Raw genomic sequence first — 18,970 nt, forward strand, 5'->3', positions numbered from 1 at the left:
TTTTTCAAAATAACAAGTCAAAAAGCCATTTGTAAAGTTTAATAACTTCTTGAGGAACTCATCCAAGTGGGGGAAAAATCCTATGCTGACTTTTGTGTCAAGACATTCTCCCTGCGCATTGACATACTGTCATAATGAATTTCGGTGATGAAATAATTTTTCGGACAAGCTCACAGTTTTTTCTTTTTGATTTCACTTTTGATGGAGATGCTGAGTGAGCTGGTGTAGATATGATGTCAAAGACGATCGCACATCAGTCAAAGACCCTGATATTACAGGTGGTAAACTGTGCTTTAAGTTACATACCTAAAGACAACGTGAAACTCCATTCACAACTCATTTTACTCCTGTGGTGTGACTAGAATAAGGGGAATAAGAGTGAGGCTTCATTTTATGCATCAGAAAATGTTTGGGTTGCGACACGTGGGCTTTCCAGCACTGATTGTGAGTTTGCAGTCTCTTTTTAATCTTAAAATAATATTTTAAAACCAATTTTCTATATAAATGTAAGAAATTTCTCCAACTTTGAAACGTATTATCTACTGATGTTACAAAGGTAATTTGGGTGAAAAATACATTGATGATGTTTTTGATAAGTTCCCACTGAACTGATTCTGGTTAAATTGTCACATAATGGAAGCTAAATATCTATCGAGTGTCATTTTGTGTCGTGTTTATATCATATCACTTAGAAGTTGACCGATATAGATAAATGTTGAACATCTAACCCTAACCCATCTGGTTCAAGGATTCAGTTGTTTAGTTGATAAAAGACATCTGGACTGGCTTGGAGTTCCATCACTTATATGATAGACTCCAAAATCCCTGATTCCTGTCACAATTAGTCGCAAACGTTCACCCGCCCAGCACAGTGGTCTTCCCACATGAAATAGATCTAACTGTTCAGAGAGGGTCATCGCTTTATCCTTGAGAAACTGAGAATCCATTCATCGGCTCGGCTTGGAAACCTGACTGACGCAAATGGATCACTGGGAATATGAGTGTCCCAGCAGTAATTATGTTACAACGCTGCTACCGCACACGACCAGAGGGTAGGGGGTGGGGGGGTAGGCGGTGGTGGAGCGAATAGTGATACTTCTCTTGTTTCATTACAAGTTTTTTTCCCCCTCTTTTGTCCTTTTCTTATTTCCTGTCATATTCACACATACACAGACAGTGCACAACGACTGCCTGCTTTAAATCAGTCATGACATTTACCATGTGCTGAAGAGTGAACTTCACAGTAGCGCGTCACACCTAACGACTGTGCAATCAAAGGGTAGTTTTAAGGGAGGCTAGTTGCACTATTTCTTTTTGATCTTTTCTGCTCATGACTTTCTACTTTTTCAGATGTCTTTGTCATAAAAAAAAACATTTAGCAAAAGCTGAAAGAAAATGATGTAATTGATGATCAAGGAGGGGACAGTGGTGGGAACTAGAGCCATATTGAAGTTTTCTCCATGGCTTTTTCAGAACGGCCCCTAAGGCATCTTCTCAGTCAAAGTCACCTTGTGTAGTTCGCCCCTCTCCCAGCTCTCGACCTTGCTTAAATCCTTGATTGATTGTGGGCACGTCTAGTGTGCGCTCGGCATTCTCACACTGTGAATGTAGCATATCTTTATTGCTTTTATAATTTGAAGCAATAGACATTATATTCGTGACAATAGCATGGTTTCTAGTGTAATTTCAGATGCAATATACTGTAGTGTATTATTTTGTGATATCAGTGGGGTGGAAAAATCATGTTGGAAACATGCGGTTTATATTTTGCGGCAAAATATAAAGGTTAATCAATGTTTCTCCATCCATCCATCCATCCATCCATCCATCCATCCATCCATCCATCCATCCATCCATCCATCCATCCATCCATCCATCCATCCATCCATCCATCCATCCATCCATCCATCCATCCATCCATCCATCCATCCATCCATCCATCCATCCATCCATCCATCCATCCATCCATCCATCCATCCATCCATCCATCCATCCATCCATCCATCCATCCATCCATCCATCCATCCATCCATCCATCCATCCATCCATCCATTTTAATAAAATAACCACAATGGTAGAACTCCAGTGGTTATGGTATTAATTCATATTTTGCTGCTTTAATGGCAAAGTATAGTACATTTTGATACATTTAAAGGCAAAAAAAAAATGATTGAAATGGATTAAGAAAGTTTAAAGCAGACAAAGCGACCGCAAATCATTTAATTCAATGATAATTTGCGCTTTGAAATTACATGGATGATGGTGACTGTATATACACCTATGTATAGATGTGAATGAAAATTGTAAAAATATATTTAAAAGACTTGTTAATCATGCATTTTGGGAAGTTTTATCTCGTGGGTCTGTACCTGCTGTTATTACTTTCGTTCAAGCCTGAGAGAGTTTGGATGTGGTGATGGCATTTTGGAGGTGAGAAGTGGCTTTCTTTTCCTCACCTCCCCGCCTCTGACGCCAAGTTCTCGCCTGTTATAGTTCTACACGGGCAGTGCGGAAGATCGTCTCAGCTGGCATTGATCCGGGCAGGGAATATAACACGGTCAGAGGAGAGCCGATGAATGGAGCATGCAGTCATTAGCAGAGATTAACCACCCAATGGCTGCCTGCTCAGCAGTGCCAGAGAGCTACCCATCAAACCAACAGTATATATAAACATGTATATCACACTCTTAAATCCAAACTCTTAGAGTATAATACATAGATAATGAGAGAGATCAGACTGATGAGAAGCAAAGCAAATTTAGACCTGGTAAACATCGGCAGAGGGTTCAAATGAGGGTTTTGATATCCAGTGCGTAAGGTTATATGTGTCATTTTCTTGGGAATGTCTTTTTTGGGGGATAAGCTTTTGTTTTGTTTTGTTTCTCAGAACTGTGCTTGACAGTATCCAAATAAAGCTCTTTGAACGGGTCAGCCAAGGACAGACATGGTCTCCAGTCACATATGTAGTAAACGTGAGCTCTAGGGACATCATATTTCACAAATAGTATAGTATAAAGTCCCCTGTAAGGAAATATTTACCTACTGTCTTTCTTTATGTGTAAAATGAAACTTGTTTATTTTTAATCGCATCCTTTTTTTTGTGATGTTAGTGGCAAGTTTCCAGATTTAAGCATGGCATGAGTTGTGAATGAAAAAATTCAGTTAAGAATTAGTCACATGTTTAACAACATGTTTTCTTCGACATATACGCTTTAGCATGCCTTCTAATTTTTATTGTGCCAATATAAACCACGAAATATGTCAGATTGACCCCATAGCGCCTAATTTAGTTCTATTTCTCTGAGGGTGAGTGAGATTTTATATAGAATTATTTAGTTTTACTCCTCAAGCATTATCTACACACCCTGCCCTATTCTTTTATTCTGTTCTCTTATTATATTTTGCATAATGAAGTGCTGAAATATAAATGTAGAAAATCTCACGCCTGCGTAAGATTCCTCATATTTCAGTCTCCCCTCCAGGGCTCGTTTTTTTTGTTGACATGAACATATGTACCATTTTCCTGAAACAGAGCTCATATCCTGATCATCTCAACTTGTGAAGAATGTATTTCGAAACTCATTTATCCTGCCGCGTAACATCACCTTAAGCCATGTTTTAAAAAAGGAAGTTAACATGGTGTGAAAAGTTTGTTATGAGTGAGCGCGTGCAGCATTATTCCATCTGCGCTCGCACACTCTCCTTCTCCGAGCCTCATTTTCACTCATTTCTTCACGCACTCCCCTTTGCTGGATCTTATTAATTATATCTCATTAGTTGCCTTGGAAACAGAGGTGAGGGAATGTGGAGAGAGGAAACTGAGAGACTTAACAAGGGAAAGAATGAGAGGATGAGAGCCAGAGAGAAAGGAAGCAAAAAGCAGAAAGGAAGCAAGACAGCAGACAAAAAAAAAAAAAAAAAGTGTGAGGAGGAAGAGGGGAAAATGGCATTGTCAGATTAGCATCGGGAGACATTAACAACGACGAAACTGCCGGGACCGGACTCTTTACCCTGGGCTGCTGGAGAGGAAGATAAGCACACGCTCACAAAGGCAGACACCAGTACGCCTCCTCCCCATCCAGGCCAGGTACACATCCACCTCTTAGAAGCCAGAGAACAAAAGCCCAGGCTCTCCACCCTCCCCTTCTGTTCTTATGTCAATGCGTCGCTACAAATGAACCTTAAAGTTCCCCGCCAGACCCACAACTGCAACACCACACTAAATGGAGGCAAATCAGTTCCTTTGTGTTTGTAAAATGCTGAGCTTTTGTGGCCGACGGTCTGGTCATTTGTATTTGAAAGTTCTACACGGTCTACTGCAGATTTGTCCCGTTTTATGGCTTCGTCCTTCTTTGGTGTGTTATCGAATGGTGATTCATAGTTATGTAAGCTGGGAAGGTTTGAGCTTCTTATCAGCGGAGGCCAAAAAAAGGGAAGCCTGGTGCTGCTTGCTTGTTTAAAAAAAAACAACAACAAAAAAACGAATGGAAAGAATAGAAAGTGAGCGAGAGCTTGGAAGAGCGTGCTTGAGTCGCCTGCGAAATGGCCCTGGTTGTAAACATAATAAACATGCGGGGAGAATACACAGGAGATGGACTTGTGTAGTTGTTTAGTCTCCAACAGACAGGAAGATAACAAGGGGAAGGATCAGAGCAGATGCTTGTCCCAATGGCTCCCTTTTTCCCCTTTCTTCTCTCTCTCTCTGTGCGTCTCTGGCTTTCTCTTTCCCACCCTGTCTAGCTCGTTCTCTAATGTCTCTCGCTGGCTGCTATTGGTCATCTGAAGGGGTTTGAAAAACAGGAAGTTGAGGAGCAGGATGTAGGGTGCGCTCTGCCCACAGCTTGTTCTGGGCCGTTGAGCTTTCAGGGCGGCTGTGCACAGGAAACAGCGCTGTCATGGCGGTGCCCGAGATTCTGGACACTGCCTGAAGTCGGAAAAGTAGTGACCCTCTCTATTTTTCTAAGCGCTATCACTAGGTTTCCCTTTACAACTTCAATACCATCTTTGAAGTAGCTATAGGAATGGAGGACTTCGTTTATATTAATATTGCATTTATATTGACAGATGGTGTGGTAATTCAGTGCAACACTAACACAAAATAATAGTATTTATATGAGCAATTAGATTACTGTACTATATATTTACTATATAATGTATATATTGTGTGTATGTGTCTTTTCTTGGTGATATAGTGACTTTAATTAAATTATTTTAACCAAAAGATAAAATTTAGGATAAAGCAAGAATTGTAACTTACTATAAATATGGATCAGTCACATTTTTGAAGGCGTTATGAAATAGTAAATTTATGTATAATCTACTGCAGATATGCATGCTATGATTTTAATTTCAGTAATTGAGAAATAATTATTTTTAGCATGATTTTAGTCAGATTTTCTTTTAAATTAATGTGTAAAGTAAACACTTTTTAAAAAAAGAAAACACTTTCACACTTGTTGAGCCCTGTAAATATACAGCACGTAGAAGTCTCTTTGTAGTCCACGCAGTCGCTTATATTCTTAATATGTTTTCAATACAGCTGAGGAAACCTCAGTTTATACAGTTAAGGGATTAGAGGAACACTCTCCAAAATGACAGGTTTGTTTAAAAGAGAGGTAGTTAAAGGTTTGGCGGGCAGATGAGGGAACGCAGTGTGCGAATGTGTGTATGTGTGCGGTAATTACAGTGGGAGTAGGGCATGTTTTATTGAGTGTGAAAAGGCCTGACCCCAGTACCAGCCCTCCCACACTCTCACATTGGCACGTTCCGAAGGGAGAGAGAGCGAGAGGCCTATCACTAACACACGGCTTGTGTGCTCACGCCCACTCGCACATGCACGCACAGCGCAATCATTTACATTTATATAGACCCGCTCATCATGGGATCATCTCAGTTACAATACACAATCCTCCCAGGCAGTGTGAAGGACATGGGAGTTTACTTGTTTATAAGACAAGGGAGTGTCAGCATGTCAGGTGGGGCCTCTTCTCCTCTCACATTTTGAGGTGTGTGCGATAAATGCATGTTTCATATCTCAAATGGAAACCAAATATATATTACGTTACACAGGAAGATTTTTCCCCTCTCTCTCGACTCGCACACGCTCTCTCTCTCTCTGTGAGTGAGTGCGTTTTGCCCCCCGTATATGCACCTGTGTTCGACCGTGTGTGAGTGAACGACCTCTGTGCGGCGGGGTCAGGGTCAGCACAGTGAGCACATGGACATGTCTCACTAGAGATCGGCTTTGCTGTGCACATTCTGTGGGTCATGTACTCCCATTGATTTTCATGTCAGGCCCCGGCAGTTGCTCCTATAGAGACATATTCCCTGCTTATCGATCACAGTGACTGCAAATGTTTAGTAAGCAGCTTTCAAAAATGCTGGACTGGTTTAAATCAAAGATAAACTTTTAACCAGGTGCATTACATCAAGGGAGCGCATTTGGAATGCATTTTTTTTGTGAATACATTATTTCATGGTTTACTCAAGAACTGTATTGTTGCCACAAATTACATCACGCGTCAGTTATCTTAATGTTCACTTAGTTTTACATTCTCTGCCGTTCATTTTTGGCTTGATAGCGTGCAGTGAAAGAGTGTGTAATATTTAGGAGAGCTGATGTAATCGGCAGTGGCTTTGGACTGCTGGCTCTTCTGCCCATGTCCTGGAGCGCTGGAGTGATCCAACAGGCTCTTAGTGGATCCCTCCCACAGCCAGCAAGCCCCACTGCATCCATCCTACTTTCCTATAAACCCAGCTCAAAGAGATCTCTTTTTTTTCTCATTGCAATTTTGCTGTGACATTTGCTTTTGAATTTACCTACGAGGGCAGTATGTACAGTATCTTTTCTCTTGCTCTGAGGTATATTTGCTCATAATTATTCACTTTTAGAAGAATACGCTCTATTATAGAACCTTAAAGGGTTCTGTCATGTGCTTCATATATAGAACCTTTTATGGTTTCCCATCATGGCATTGTTTTATTGATTTAGTTTGAAGTCATTTAGTTTAAATTCATTTTTTATTTAAATACATGTTTGAATTAAACAGCTTGTAAACACTAGAAAAAAAGAAATAACTGGTTAAACATTGAAGTCTTGTGCAATCATTTAAAACATTTTATATAGATTATTTTTTGTTAACCACACTGACCCTAATCACAAATAGTCACAATAGGCAAACATTTTTTGTTTCATGTAATATGCATTGATATTAAAGCTCTGGCCAGTACCGATAAACTGATATAAAAAATGTAATACACTATTTTGTCTATATACTGCGAGTGAATTTATTCAGGCATCACACAATTTTAATGTACAGTGTGGAAAATTGATATATTGATATATAAATTATTTGTGTGTTTTTCTGTGGAACACAAACAATATTTTGAAAAATGTCTTTTGCCCATATACAGTAGTGCCCAGTGTTGTGTGTGCGTATGTGTGTGTGTGCGTGTTCTTCAAAAGAAAGTTAGTCATACAGGATGAGAGTGAGTAATTGACAAGTTTTTTTTTATTTTCGAGTAAACTAGCCTTAGTGATAGAAAGAAGAGGCTTGAACACAAGACTCAACTCGAGGTGTAATACACTCTCCTGGACCTGATTAATGATAGGGAATAAAGGTTAAGTGAGAGGAGAAGGAATGCCTGAAGTGTTGTCATTGGAATGAGGTTTATGCAGACGTTTATTTATCATTAGCATTATGATTGACAACATTAAATCATCATGCTCTTGGCACTCAATAAAGACCATAAAGAAACTCCTTTTTGTCAAGAAAGCTAGTATCTGTCACAAAGAGCTGCTTGGAGGTGAGATTACTCACACGTGCACATTATGCCAGTTCACCATAATTGTGTAAAACAAACATTGTTTCTATCAGATACACTCACATAGCTGCTTTCGGTTAAATGTGACCGTAGCAGATAAGCTTTGTACAATATATCATCAACACAGTCAGTACAGTGAGATAATTTGAGAACAAGTGTTTATAATGAACTAGAATGCACCAGACATTTATCACTGTTTGCATTGTTCAGCGTCCTGACAATTTCCATCGGTTCATTTTTGCACTGTAGCATCTATAAAGTGACATCTTATTTTTTTGTTCAATGTAATATTGCAGTAGCCTATTTTTTATAGTTGGTTTATCCATGCACGTTCATTATATAATTATTATATTCACATCACTATGACAATGATCCAATCAGTTCCCGATGAACAAAATCAAGTCCTGCCCTACATTTTTTCTCTTTGGAGATACTTTTTAACCTGGACACAGGTCACAAAAGTGAAGAAAAGGCAAACACTACTTCCGTTTCATGCCTTCTTGAACTTTATTTTTATAAATCTGTCTATAATTCTATAAATTGTAATAAATTCTGTAATTGTAACTGTCTTATAATTTTTCTGAACATGTTTCTAGGCTTAATATTCAACAATATTATTGATCTGACTGTACTGACGCTGTTGTATGAGAACTGAACTGAGCTGGACGATAACATCAGTTTTTGCAGAACTGCTTTATACAAACAAAATTAATAATTGATGATCTTTACAAGTGAACTAAATCAACACTGAACCGACTTCAGCTTAACAACAGCCGAAATGCATCATTTTCCTGTTAACTCTGTAAAGCTGCTTTGAAACTATCTGTATTGTATAAAGCGCTACAGTATATATATAAAAAAGATGACTTGACTTGGCTCATGGACAAGCTGAGTTAAACCAGACCTTGTGATACAGGGCCAAATGACATCCTTTCTTCTGTATCTCTGTACAAGACACTACCACTCCACCAGTGTGCCAGACCGTCTCAGGGAAATAAACAGACTCACGATCAACAAAACAACACTCATGCCGTAATAGAGTCCCGTTCTGGCTTGCGCGATACAAGTCATTCAGAGCTTCACCCAGCCTGCCGTCACTGCAGGGCCGTAGCTTGTCTGTGTCTGTTAAGTTGACAGAAATGTCATGACACAATGCATTACGCTTTTGGACCCACAGTCTCCAAGACGGGCATGACAGCTCACAAATACGATTTGGAGCAACAAGCCTGGATACATGTAATTATGTTTCGCTGTGTTTGAATAAGCAAAACAGCATTGTTATGTGCACACAAACACAGATAAAGCCTTCAACTTCAACCATGTAAATTTTCAATCATGACGCTCGTAAGCTTCGAATGGTTAATCCAAATGTTTTCATTTCAGTTTGACTGATTAAAAAGCGAACAAATAAGAAACTGTTTTGGTTTTAATCTCTCGAGTTTGAAATTGTTCATCGGCAGTGAATAGAACATGATTTTAGAGCACATGCATTTGCCGGGGCGCATTGTAAATTAATAATCCCTCTGTCGATCCAGATTTTTGAGCACGCCGCATAGTTTCAGCCCAGCGCAGATCATCTCGCAAAACTCCCATTGTTGTAGGTTTTCGAAACGCATTTCCATAATGAGGGTTTGAATATGCCACTCGAAACGGACAATATGCACATGTCGTGAGGCCGAGCGCCGAAGGAAGAGCCAACCATTTTTCCTTCCTGCTGGGGGACATGGTGACTGAGAAAGAACAGTGTCGGCCTCACAGCCCTGGCGTGATGCGGTGTAGGGAAATGTCTGATTTTGCCTGCCTGTTGTCAGAGTTTCCTTCTGTGGACAGACAGCGTGATCTCACTCCTAATAGAGACCTGCAGACACCTAAACACCCGTTTCTGTTCGGCAAGTAATTATAGTGTTTATTTCCTGTGGGTCACTCGCAGCCTCCTGGTCATCAACTTCCACATCTTTTTGCTGGCATGGTGTTGGCTACAAAGCACGCCGTGGTCTTTCTGCCTCTCTGGAGGAGAGAGTTTCTGCCCTCCCTCAGCGTCTCTCAGATGTGAGATGTGGTTACATAGGCATTTTCTATTTACGTGTTCATCTGTGTCCATGCTGGACGGAGATGATGAATGCTTCCTCTGAGAGCTAGCCGGCTCTTTGTGGGCAGGTTAGCAATGGGAGACAGGGACAGAAGACGGAGCGGGGGCGACTCGCCGGCTCCCCGGGGGCAAACTGTGCTCTGAACCTTCTTGACTTGGCTTCCACGCTCTCTCTCACGTGTGAATTGCCTCATCTGGCCCAGAGGATTTAAACTTATGTCAGCCCGAGACTGGGTGCACTCTTAATCATCTTAGAAGTGAGAGCTGGCAGCAGCCGGGGTTATGAGAGGGAGAATGAGGCCTGCTTGCTGTCTCCTGAGACGCTGTGCAGAGGCAGTGTGTGCTTGTGTCCTAGGTTGTGTGTGAGAGAGATGCAGACAGAGAGATACGTGGGAAGGAGGGAAACGAGTAAAGAAAACAGGACGAGATGACCAAAGAGACATTATGCACTGTGTGCATTCTGAAACCAGACAGATGACTTTATGACCCGCTTATTGGTGTCATATTGGCTTATCTGCTAAGGCTTGCTTCTCTTTAAGCCCGAAGTCAGCAGGAAGCATCCACATGGTTTTCGTCTTTACTTATTAGTCTGCTTACTTTCATTCTGTTAACTGTCTGTCACATAGTTGTCAATCATTGTTAAACAGCTATGTAACTGCAGGGATGAAACTTGGTGAAGTCTGTTTTAGGGCGCCTACACACTAGAGAAAGCTCTGATTAGTGTTTGACAGATATGATTGCGTAGATGTTTTATGAAGGGTGTGCAAAAAGAAGCGTTCGAGTTTAGAATGCAGAAATATTCAAATTCTATCCAGTACCAATAATCAGTTCTTTTCTTGTTATGACTGATAGTGAATTTAGGCATCACAACATTTATAATGTTTTAGGATTTTTAAGGAATATTATATTATATTATATTATATTATATTATATTATATTATATTATATTATAATATCCTTAGGATGGTTAAAGATTAGGTCAGTGTTAGATGTCAACAAAGGTAATATACATGTAAAAGTAGGGGGAATGATCATCAAAAATACATATCCATTATCCAGTGTTTTAGTTTTTTAAACTAATAATACATATCATGTGAGTGGGCCAATCTCCAGCTGTTGAAGAAAAGCAGGTGTGAAGATAAGACATCATTGTGTGTCTCCGTTTTATATCCTTCCTGCATGTATCAGGCAGTGGAACACGGTGCGTTCAGCCTCTTTCATCTGCATCAGACCTCCACTTTAGAGTTTCCACATTTATAACGTGTTTCTCTCTTTTTTCTCTCTCTCTCTTTCTGTCTCTGATCCTCCTTCTTTCTTTTTCTCTTTCCTTCTCTAATTCTGTTTCACAGATCGTGGTGTGGACACATCAGGAAAAAGACATAGACAGAAAGAGAGTGAGAGAGAAAGACTCGAGAAGAAAGAGTGGAGTACAATGTGCTAGGGGAGTGAAGGCAGACAAACTCTCGTGTTTTTCTGATATTCTCGGGGTGTCAGAGAGACCAAGCAGGACGCCAAGATGGGACGGAAGAAGATACAGATCACACGGATCATGGATGAGAGGAACCGGCAGGTCAGTAGTTGTTATGCATATTATCATGCTCCATTTCTTCTATTTTAAAATTTTACAAAGACATTAATGCTTTTATTCAGCAAGGACTCATGAAATTGCTCAAAATTGACAAAGATATTTATGAAGCTACAATAGATTTATATTTCAAATAAATGCCTTTCTTTTGAAGTTTCTATTCAACAAAGAATCTAAATGATTTTAAATTGTAAAAATATTTCACACTATTACTGTTTTTTTTACTGCAAATACATGAAGCCTTGCTAAGCAAAAAAAATCTCACCGACCTCAAACCTTTGGACTACATGTTATGGAAGAAAAATCTGAATCCCTTCATGATTTTGTACACAGCAAACACAACAGGCCCGAAAGACCCATTTGATTATTGCTTAGTTTGGGCCATCTGTTCATTGGCTAAACATGTTGTCCCAGCATTCCTGGATAGACACACAGCCATAAAAAGGGACTGGGACACATTTCCAGCCATATTTACAGACGCGGCTCCCACACACCACCCTGCAATTTCGGTCCGGAGAAGTTGATGAGGCAGACAGAGCTGGTGCAAGTCAGTTGGTGTGGCAGCGGCACGCAGCAAGGGGTGACTGGGGTGAATTGGGGTGAATTGGGGCGACTATGGCCTCTATCTATCTATGGTCTCTCTCTCTCTCTCTCTCTCTCTCTCTCTCTCTCTCTCTCTCTCTCTCTCTCTCTCTCTCTCTCTCTCTCTCTCTCTCTCTCTCTCTCTCTCTCTCTCTCTCTCCTCTCTCCTCTCTCCTCTCTCTCTCTCTCTCTCTCTCCTCTCTTCTCTCTTTCTCTCCTCTCTCTCTCTCTTCACACTGGTGGGCTTGTGCTGGGGCCGGCAGGGCCCGTTGCTCCTTGTGGTTGCAGCTGCTTGGTAGTAATTAGGAGCCGCCACTGCACCTCGGCACCCTCTCATTACAAGGAGGGACAGTGGGATACACTGTGCCCATCTCTCTCTCTCTCTGTCTCCCTATTTCTGCTTCTGTCTCTCTATATATATTCCTGTCCTTTCCCCAGAAAAGTGCCAATGATCTGGCCAGCGACAGACTGGAATTCACCCTTGTCTACTCACGCTAAATATAAATAACACAACACAGCCCCGTCTGGTCGCTTTCTCTGACACAGTCATTTTAGAGAAGGGAAAATACACGTAGAAAACAGATGTGAGGCACGTACAGTTCTGCTCAAACATACATGGCATGTCTAATATCCATTTGAAAGAGGAAGTCACTCCATTTGTCATGTTTATAGATTTGATAATGAAAAAAAGTATGCATCAGTCCACTTCTCTCCAGCTAGACTTGATGCACCCATTCACACCCGCTCAAAATATCATTTGCACTGTCTCGTCGGTGAAATAACTTTCTTGCCATGCTCACGGAAAGCTAATTGAGGTTTTGCTCACTCTCCTGAGGGTGATAACATAACAGCCCGTGCCCTCCTCCCTCCCTCCTGGCCCCCAGCTCTCCTCCCACCTCTCTGACAGTTACTGTGGAGGTAGCAGTTCAGCCAAGTGAGAAACTCGAATTTACAGGACAGGCCAATTATCAGCATAACACCAGGTCCTGGGTGGGATCCAAATAGGAAGGTAGGCAAAGAGAAGATGTCTACTAGAAACATCAGCATCTGCACTATCTGCCCCAGCCTACAACATCAGCAAAAAGAAAAGAAAAAAGAAAAAGAAAAGAGGGGGCAAAGAGAAAGTTACTGTAAAATCACTTTTTTTTGTTTAGTGTATTTAATTCTACCAATCTTAATGGGATAGTTCACCTCCAAAAAAATGTTTTAGTTTATTTTTGAAATTTTTGGCTTTATTGGGACAAGAGAGGAAAGTAGCAGAAAACCAAGGCTATGACTGAAAGGTGTCGAAATCGGATCACTCAAAGCCTATAAATGCCTCATTCATTCATTCAAAGCGGATCACTCATCTCCTACCAAAAATTTAAATTGTCATCATTTACTCACTCTCTCATGTCCAAGACAAAAAAGGTATTTTGAAAAATGTCTCAGTGTTGTTTTGTCCATACAATGAAAGTCACTTTTATCTAATGTTGTTTTATACCCCAATTGACTTTCATTATAAAGACAAAAACAGTTTCACATTCTTTAAAAATTCTTCTATTATGTTCCTCAAAAGAAAGAAAAAGTCATATATTTTTGGAAGGACGTGAGGGTGAGTAAATCATTTGGATGATCCCTTTAAGAATTCATTCACTTGCAACTTTAAACGTATCACAATACAGCTTTTTCTTTCCCCTGCTGTTATTACAGAGCTTGAGAGACAATACACCACACAGTAATTAATTGCGCTCTTGTCCGTCAGAATCCGAATTTCATGGTGCTCATCGGAGAGAGTGGTTATCAGTGGCACACAGGCTCAGCCATGAGTGTGGTCGACTTGCTCAGCAGAGAGTTCTTGGAGACAAACGGAGAAAGATGTAAGACGTAAAGCCCTTTTATTAGAGCTTTTGCGTGCATTCGCACACAGTTCTTCCCCCCCACTAGCCTGAACCCGGTCTCCTGCTCGCTCTAGGGTGCTCTCCTCACCCTGGGGAGATGGCCATTAGCATACTGGGCCCGTTGAAAGAAGACAATTAAAATCCTTATCTGCGCGGCTGTGCCGGGAGCTATCTTTATTCATTGCATTAGAATGAGAGAATGCCTTAAGTGGCCTAATTAAATACAGTGGCGGTTCTGCACGCAGCACAGGCTTCGGCAGGGGCATCTCGAATTATTATGTGAAGGGATCTTGAAAGCCTGTTGACCTATCAGGATTTATTTAGGAGAGCTTAGCGGGGGTCGTGATGTCCACAATTGCGGTATCTGTCAAAACAATGGGTTCAGAGGCAAACCGCGGGACGTTCATTGTGCCGTTCCTGCACGTATCCTGCGATATTATTCACCCCCAAGAGGTTTGTAAGATCTTAGTGAGCGTCGGATCCTGCTCTGCGATCGATTCGCCATGAAATTTGCCAGCAAAAAAGACCGAAGGCATAACAGATGTCGATTCAACCATTGATTGAGTCCCATCAGTGGAAGAAAGAGGTATGAATTCATTATTTTATGAGAACGAAGGCAGAGCATCTCTGTTCTTACTCGGCAGCACGCTCCGACTCTATGAAATATAGAGGAGCTGGAGGTCCTGTCATGCATGCATCCCTGTCCTTCTGGGGCTTTCCACCAAAAGCCCCTTAAGTGCGGCCTGTAGGAGGAGGAAGGAGTGACAGCGAAAGGAGAAGAGGAGAGGATTTGGTGAGCCTCACTGAACAGCTCAGGCTGACATACTAATTGCAAAGCTGTGTAAGGGGGACGACTGCCATAACAGCGCAGGAGGACAGAATGATCCTGAACCCCCCCTCCCTTTCGCTCTCCACCTGTCTATCGTCCACTCAGTACAAGCTCTGATTTCCTCTACGGCTCTTCAAACCTGTAATTATATGTCCTGATAATGTCGTACACCTGTCTCATTTGCAGCGCGTGTGATAGTGGTAGTAACATGCTTTTGAATTACTCCCTTAGTAGAGAACTTATAATTGCGGTGATGGTCTCAAAGGACCCTAATGAGAGCTACCTGTCACTGTGAAAACAGCATCACTCCATTGTAGCTCTGATTGTGTTGTGACAGCTCTTTGATTCAGAGAGGATGGAAAGTATTATTGTGAACACAAGAGTAAAGACTCAAGGGAAGAGTTTTGCAAAAGCACGCACAGGAAAAACTCCTTGTTAAGCCGAGAGAGGAAAAATTGTCGCTCGCAATTTCATCAGGTATCTTTTGGCTTTGTTTCCATACAGTCGACATGCTCTCTCGCAGCTGCGTTCGTGTGCCAGTGTGTGCGTTTGGACCTCTGTGCCTAACGACGTCCGCTGTACGCCATTAAGCAGGCTCACTAGGGGTAATTACCCAAGTCATTAAAAGTTTGATGATTTCACTGCTGGGTGGAGTGTCACCCGCCCTTGCTTTGGCTTACTTTTGCTTCCGCATGTCGCATGTTCAGGAGTGCCGAGCCTCTTGCTCTGTTTTTTTCTTTCTTTTCTTTTTTTGTAGGCAGGAAAAAAGTGACGTGCATCCTTCCATTTTATTAGACTCCTCTTCTTCTCTCTCCTAAAAGGTTCTGAGAGAACACCATTATTTTTTAATGATAAAAACATGGTTTAGAAACCAGGGAGTGAATAAAAAAGAAGATTTCAGTAAAAGTGCCCTTTCCGATATTAGGCGTCCTTAAATGATTGTAATTGCAGCTAAAGTGGATTATTTAAAGCGAAGGGAGTTTTGTTTTTGGTTTAACTGCATTAGAGTATACTGTAGCTCTAGGTTTGTAAGGGGAAATGGTGTGGGATGTTTTCTGTCTGTAATTCATGTTTGATGACAACAACAATGAAATGCTCAGAACAATGAAAACTCCACCCACCTCCCTTCAGTTATTCATCGTGGTGGCAGAACATCAACAACACAGAATGAAAAGTCATAGAAATGCACATGATCTTTATATCCGAAAGAATCTGTTCATTGATTTCTTTTCATGTTAAGCTTGTTGGCCTCATTATCCATTCAAGAAACCAAACAAGTGCTCTGTTCTAGCATATTGCCTACACCTAGCATATAGCAACACCTGCATATTGCCTATATGGTAATCATTTATGTATACAAATACATTTATTTGCTTATTATACATATATTTTAGTGTATAATGAAGTAAATGCGTATATTATAATAGTAATTATAATAGTGTTTCTGTAATCAACATTTGTCCACCATTTTTGATTTACATTTTTTATCAATCAAACTGAACATTTTCCATTTTGAATTACAATGCAATTGTACAGTATTTATTTATTCAAATGATATACAGTATATAAAAAAAATAACATTCATTATTTTTAATTAATATATTAATACATACATGTATTACCTTCCTTATCATTTAATTAAATTAATCATTTCATGGAATGTAATGCGTTCTGTGTCTTCCGCCTTTTTGAATACAATTCAAATTTGGCCAAATTGTATATTAGGTGGCAGCATAATTAAGTTGGCTACCTATTAGAACAGCATTAATGTCATGAGTGTGCCTAAGAGATCTTTAAATTTAGTTTCCTTTGGCATCTCACTAGGTTATGGAGTCACATTCTATCAGAATACTTCCTTTAAAAGTATAAACAGTTTTTTTCCCCAGCTTGTTTTGCCTTAATTGCTTTGCTGATTTTGAACAGAATATAAGAGACCAATTATCACAGGTGAAGTTCATGTTGTGAATGAGTGTGAGAGATAAATGCATAGAGATAAGTCTAATTACAAGGTCACACCGGCTCAGCCCCAGCTGGCTGACTCTGCCCTCTGGGTACTCGAACGCTCAGAACCCAGCATTGAACTGTGGACCTGGGGCTTCCTCTGTGTCCTGTGAAAGCTGATCCAGCCGGACAGGAGGGAGGGACCGCTGCCTGTCTCCCAGGCCTGAGTGCTCTTTGCTGGGAAGCAGGAGCGCAGGAGCCAGGGGGCTTGGGTCACTCTGCCAGCTGGTGCCATGGCAGAGACTCTCTCTGGACCACACAAACCCCCTGCTATTTGTTATCGAGATCATTGAAGCTGACATGCTGCTTTCAATGATATGTCACCGCTGGTCCCTAACTTTGCTCTCTATTCGATATAAGAGGCATCACCTTCAATGCCGGAGAACATTACAGGCCCACATGGCTTGTTTTTCCTATTGACTCCCCTCCCTAAGGACAGCCTGTGATGGAGCCTTTGACTGACAAGCCAGACATTGCCATTTTTCTGAGGTGAAACACACACACACAGATTTACATGTATTCACATACCCTTAAAATACGTGGGTACACTTCTTTATGATCTATTTCGTCTCACCACAATCCACAACCAGGAATTCCTCAATATTCTGGTCACGTAAATGCATTACTCAACACTTTTTTTCACCCACACATATTGCCCATTTCCTCTTTATGGGAGCAAGGATTTATTTTTACTTACACACATCCCCATTTGCTTTGATTCACTGGTATCTTGAAATTCTAAGAAGCCACAATACCCAACGGTATACAAGTCAGCCCAGTGCGCTGCCAGCAAAAAGAGGACAGACTGAAAAGTAAGAGATACAACATGGAAGAGATGATGGCAGAGCAGAATTAGTACCCCAGCAACTACATGATATGCTGAAAAAGTTGTGAAAAGGTCAGCGTTCTTATTCCTGCTGTACAATTAGATGAGAAATGCTAATATAATTACTGGATGGCTGGGATAGAATGACCTTATCAAAGACTGCCACAAGTTGGAGGGAACAAAGGGAAGTTTGGAGCACAAAACATGACTCATAACATTACTTCCTCAAACTTAAGTTACTGTGGGTGCTGTATTGAAGTGCTCCCAATATCCGTTTGTGGGATTATTCTTACCAATATGTTTTTGTGTCGACATTCTTTATTTTATATTTATGACTACTAATAGGGTTGCACAATTTGGGGGGAAATTCTAACTGCAATTCTTCGAAATAAAAGGTTTGCTGCGTTTCTTTGTAGGTCTGCACAGTTTGGCTATAAAACATGACTATAAAATAATGATAATATTATTATTTGAATTATTAAATGTACAATTATTATTAATTACACATATTAAACAAAAAGTACTATTGTAAAATGTAACTGTAAAACAAAAATGGAGTAGTTAAGAAAAAATGTAATTATAATAATAAAAAAACCTTCTGTTAATTATTATAAAAAATATGGCTGTATTAATTTCTTCAGTTTTAAATGCAAAACTATTGAGCTTTTATTTTGGCAAAAAGCTTCTCTTTTGTTGACAACAGCTGGTTTATAAGCACTTCTCATTACAACAATGGGAAGATGTTGGCACATGTTGCATTCCCAAATGTGCGTTATTAACAACCCAAACTCAGAGCAGATGCATAGATGAGTGTGTGTGGAGCAGCATTTGATGTGATCTGAGCCACTCTGGATCATGAGCTGCCCACGTGTAAAAAAAAAGCACAGTGTCACACTTCACTCTGAAACTTGTAGTGTATATATACCTAATTAAATCGCAGACTTTAATAATCAGCCAATATCAGCCAATCTAAGCCATATAGATTTCAGTTTTATTTTGATAAATTGTGCAGCCCTAACTCGCATGACAGTAACTAGATGAGTAAATTACAGTATGAAATCAGTCAACTGTGTGAGTGTGTTTCTCTGTGAGCTGGTGGGAAAAAAGCACCAATGACCTCCCACATGACCTTAGATTTCTCAATGGCTTTCCACTGTCTCAGCCTTGACCCGGGAGACTGGGGTTGTTGTTTGGGGACTCACCCAAAAGCCCTTGTTGCAGCTAGAGCGCTTATTTGTGGCGTTCTTAAACTGTGGCTAGTAGACTGAACTTCATGTAAAGATGACAACTGCATTTGTCATCACTGCCGTCACAGGCGTGCATTGTGCTGCCCAAGGCTGAGAAGAGTATAATT

At 40.6% G+C, this 18,970-nt stretch overlaps 1 protein-coding gene across 50 annotated transcripts in view; it reads left to right on the top strand.

Moving 5' to 3' along the window:
• The window catches only part of mef2aa (myocyte enhancer factor 2aa), an 84,388-nt gene that overhangs the window by 18,355 nt on the left and 47,063 nt on the right, over positions 1–18,970 (top strand). For all 50 annotated transcript variants that reach the window (XM_079621955.1, XM_079621962.1, XM_079621943.1 and 47 more), the window contains one exon: positions 11,263–11,483. In XM_079621955.1, the coding sequence (XP_079478081.1) occupies positions 11,430–11,483 (54 nt within the window). In that variant the 5' untranslated portion in view covers positions 11,263–11,429. The remainder of the gene's footprint in view (positions 1–11,262; positions 11,484–18,970) is intronic.

The sequence above is a fragment of the Phoxinus phoxinus genome (genome assembly GCF_949152265.1).
Source record: "Phoxinus phoxinus genome assembly, chromosome: 8".
NCBI lineage: Eukaryota > Metazoa > Chordata > Actinopteri > Cypriniformes > Leuciscidae > Phoxinus > Phoxinus phoxinus.